Source organism: Rhea americana, unplaced genomic scaffold (genome assembly GCF_003343005.1).
Source record: "Rhea americana isolate MKP2758 unplaced genomic scaffold, rheAme1 scaffold_305, whole genome shotgun sequence".
Lineage (NCBI taxonomy): Eukaryota > Metazoa > Chordata > Aves > Rheiformes > Rheidae > Rhea > Rhea americana.
This window is the reverse complement of record NW_028186430.1, coordinates 883,861-888,243: the sequence shown is the minus strand read 5'-3', so window position 1 is coordinate 888,243 and position 4,383 is coordinate 883,861. Positions and strand designations below refer to the sequence as shown.

At 50.6% G+C, this 4,383-nt stretch overlaps 2 protein-coding genes across 2 annotated transcripts in view; both read right to left on the bottom strand.

Moving 5' to 3' along the window:
- Positions 1–586, bottom strand: part of LOC146593118 (uncharacterized) — a gene marked incomplete at its 3' end in the record, with an annotated part of 2,141 nt that extends 1,555 nt beyond the window's left edge. Inside the window, exon 1 of the mRNA XM_085309889.1 lies at positions 538–586. Within this exon, the coding sequence (XP_085166015.1) occupies positions 538–586 (49 nt within the window). The remainder of the gene's footprint in view (positions 1–537) is intronic.
- A 1,621-nt stretch (positions 587–2,207) lies between these two features.
- NDUFAB1 (NADH:ubiquinone oxidoreductase subunit AB1) lies at positions 2,208–4,380 on the bottom strand (the record flags this gene model as incomplete). The annotated part of the gene is made up of 4 exons (XM_085309888.1): positions 2,208–2,378; positions 3,083–3,194; positions 3,748–3,835; positions 4,231–4,380. Coding segments are annotated over 3 exons (330 nt in total), but the record flags the coding sequence as incomplete, so codon positions are not given.
- Between the last annotated feature and the right edge of the window lie 3 nt (positions 4,381–4,383).

Below are 4,383 nucleotides of genomic sequence, written 5' to 3'. Positions count from 1 at the left end.
GAGGCACCGTCCCCCCGAGGGAGCCTCCACGGAGGCACCGACCCCCCGAGGGAGCCTCCACGGAGGCACCGTCCCCCCGAGGGAGCCTCCACGGGGGCACCGTCCCCCCGAGGGAGCCTCCACGGACGCACCGTCCCCTCCCGTCCCCTCCCGCCCGCAGGAGCTGCCAGGGCTCTGCCCGGCCCCTTCGCAGAGCCACTGGCCGCCGTCACCACCGATCCCACCCGGGCACCCACTGCTGCCTCGACTGGGAGCCCCCCCAGCGCTCACCAYGCAGACGCTACGTGACCCTAATAAAGAAGTACGTGGGGTACCTGCCACGGAGGGTTTTCTGCCTGTTCTAAAGCAATGCGTTGGCCACAGTAAGGCATTTGCWGCTCAAACCGTGGGCGCAGTGGTCTGTAAGACAGGCAGGCTTCGCCGACAGAGGCCCAGCGCTGAGCGAGCTCCGGCGCCCTCGGAAACCTCCATCAGCACGGTTTCGTGCTGACTCCCTAGTTTACCAAGTCTTAAGATAATTTYGCCGCCTGCCTGTACTTTCATACAGAACTGGTTTGTCTGAAACAGCCACTGTTTTCCCACCCATTCCACCGTGCAGCCTGGTCAGAAAACACTTCAGAAAACGCTTTAGTCACAGGAGCTATTAAGTAATTTCTAATGGCTTGGTCCTCTCAAACGACAGAAGTGAAACTTGGGCACCAAACAGCTTCAGGCAGAGGGTCGGGGAGCTGGCTGAGGATTCAGCACAGTCGTCTAAGTTTAAAAGCGGAATACCGTGCTGTAGGGCAAGCTGTGAAAACAAAACACCTACCCCAAGTTAAGGCGCCCGAGCGGGGGCTGCGAGCGACTCAGGTTTATTTTCCATCATCCTATCACCCTCATTGTGAGAGGAAGACGTGTTATCGAGTGACACTTTCTTGGCTCACAGCCTAGCAGCACCCCTTTGACRTACGAAAGTGCTTCTTGCTCAGAGGAAAAAGTGTGTAGTGTCCAGAAATAACTATAATTTCTGTCTTGGGAGAGATTTAAAGCAAGCCTCTCATGCCAAGATTAGTTAGGCTTACAGAAACTTTGGTGCAATTCTGCCTTTCAGCAGCAGGAAAGTCATTCCCCTTTTTATTTTCCGTCTGGAAAGTAGGAGCATTTCAAATGGAACTTGGTTTTACTACCATTTATGAAATAAATGCACTAAAGGTTCAAAAGCGTTAGTTTATTAGAAAGAGCAGACAATGAGATCATGGAAAACGTGATCACCTCAGCAGCAAAGAGGAGTGCGAAGCTTTGTCAACAGCGGTATGAGCCGTACAGTTCCTGCTAGAGCTTCCACACACATACAGCGACGACGAAGGGCAACAGGCAGCCCCCAACAGCCCCCCACCAACTTTCAATTTGCTCGGTAAATGCTTTTATCCTACACACAACAGGCCTGGATCGAGCAGATACTAAGTYGATAAAAGCCCACATTATAGAACTGGGCCATTTCTAGTAAAGTCAGTTACTCATAGAAGCCCCTCTCTGCCACAAAAGTGTTTTTTAGTACTAAACCCAAAGTGATACAGTTATTTTAGTATTACATAAGACTGGCTTGAGGATGGGAGGCCTAAGTTTAAGATGAAGCACAGAACTCTGYTTAAAGAGCAGAACAGAAGCCAGAGGATTCAAATTTTATCACCTGCTGAGTCTTCAGCAAAACAAAAGACTAATTCCTCCTGCAACAAGGGTTCACRACTGCACAGAGAGCAGTACTTTTTAGGAATTGCCATCACTAACAACTCTCTAAAATATGCATTTTCTGCCACAGAAGTTTCTCTAGCTGCATGTATGCAATACAGCCTCTTGTACTCAGTGGAGCTCTTGGTTTCAACTTTTTCCATGCACAGCGCAAACAGGAAATTCCCTATTTAAAGCATCTTACTAACGAGCGGTAACACTCAGACTGGCCAGGGACTCGTTGCTGTCCTGACCTGAACAGCAGATCAGCTGGCAGTGGTCAGACACACAGAGGGTGAAGAGATGGACCAAGACCTCTCCCCAGGGTTCTGCACTCAGACRCTGAAGACTCAGTAACGGGAGCTGAGCACCTCAGTGCCTGTGAGACATCTGAAATGGAGTCGCTACAGCTGATGCTGAGGTCTTTCCTACACTGACAACCAAGCACAGTGGGCCACTGACACTGGGTGTGAAACAAAAAGCCACCAATGCAACACTGGTCTTAAATATTTATTCCTTTTTCCCCCATTTTTTAAAGGCCAACATATTCACACAGCTTTAAATACAATGTCCAGTACAACTTTCCAGTGAAAGCAGCAACAGTACAGCATGTGCGCTTATATTCATATCTGCTGACATCAGCCCAGTCATAGTGGTAGAGACATCTCCTGTTAAAGAAAATTCACACATTTAATATTTCACCAACTAAGAACTACTACTTCAAGGCACAGAAGAAGTCAGCCAAGCAAAGACAAGCACTGAAGAATATCCAAGGAAGCCAAGTAATGAGTGACACGTCTTCAGAATCAGTAAGATTCTCACCTTTATTCCATCTATTCTTGGCACAGAGATAGCAGCAAACGGACATAGCTCCCCCACTGACCTGTCATGCTTCAATCCTGATGGAGGAAAGCGTTGGGGGAAGCGAGAAGTGTACACAAGAGGAACAAACAGGAATACGGGCCAGCATGCTACTGTAAACTGGCCAGAGTCCACCAGCTCAATTCCCCTGCAGTCCCAGAGTGCCTCAGCTGGCAGCCTCTAGAAATCCCTTTCCTACTCCTGTCTTTCTGCAGCCTCAGGCAGAGAGGAGGCAGTTGCTATGGGCAGGTCAGAGCCATGCTATTGAACACCTCCGAGCACAGCCAGCCACCCCGCACACAGGAATGCAGAAGAGATGGGCTTTCTTTCCTAAAGTCAGCTTGCCACCAACTAAAATGCCAGTGGCAAACCTCAGTGCTTGAAGTGCCATACAGAGGCAGATGAACCTTAGTGGGACACTCCTCTCCACGGTTATCCACACCACTGCGCACGCGCACCSTGCGTGCACAGCCGTTACCAGAGACGCTCACAGAACTACATTTCTACTCACTTTGCTTTGAAGAACTGGTTTTATTCATAAACATCCTTCTTATCTGCAATGTAATCTACAATCTCCTGTGGACACATTAGTTTTTCTGCATCTGCATCAGGAATTTCAAATCCTGGAAAAAAGCACACATATTTAGCCCCAAACAGCAGAAACAGGAGCAAGGCTAACAGAAGCAATTACTGCTGGCTCAAAAGCCTGCTGCTTGGCTGAGGACAAACATGCCGAGGTTGCTGCTCAGCCGTGTAAGTTCAGATTCAGCACTTCATTACTGTGCTGAGTATCAAGCTGCGTTATGCCTTATATGACACTGCTTTTGGGTAATACACAAGGCAGAAACCGCAGATAATAGGGGCTGCCAAGCCAGCCAGCCAGCACCCCTCACATGTAATCAAAGCTACTGATGCCTTCCCAGAGCTCCCATAGCTATGGAGGGAGGAGGGAGATGTTCTGCATAACTTCAGACAAGCAAGAGGCCAAAGCTCCTCAGTTTCAGATTTTGCTATCAAGTGTTGTAACAAATAGCTCTTACAGAGCTACATCAAAGTCCCCTAGGAAAGTCAACATTCATAATCACAGAAAAGAACCAACGCTTCTTTGCTGTGGTGGCACTTTAGATTAGCAGAAACAAGAAAAGATACATCTGAACATGCACAACYCTGATTTACCAAACTCATCTTCCATAGCCATGATGATCTCCACTTGGTCCAAACTGTCCAAACCCAGATCTTTCATGAAATGGGATTCAACTGTGAGCTGGGGGCAGAAAATCCAAGATCAGTTGGTCACAGTCATTTCAACATAGCAGAAAGCATACTCAAGCCAGAGTAAAACTGCCAGTTTTACACAGGTGGAACTCTAGCCTCTCTGGTCCTCCTGCCACACACTCCTTTTCTGCCATCAGAGAGGGGTGGCAGCACCTGTCTGTAACCCTCAAAAATAAGCAGATTGGGCAAAACACAGCAAAACGCTTATGCTCCTTAAAAGCCCCTTAAGGGACGAGCTGGTGGTGTGAGGCGCCCCGGGGATGTGCAGCTCTGCCGCGACCGCAGCCCGGCGCTCCCCGCCTCCCCCGGCCCGGCCCGGCCCGGCCCGGCCCGCCCGGAGCTCGCCGCGGCCGGGCTGGCGGCAGCGCAGCCCCGGTGACTCGCCTTGGCCGGGTCGATCTTGTCGTAGAGCTTGAGGACGTAGAGGACGCGGTCCCTGATGCCCTCCAAGGTCAGGGGCGGCAGGTCGGAGAAGCGGCGACACAGCGGCCCCGCCGTCACGGCCACCTGCAAGAGACGGGCGGGCAGCGGGCAGCG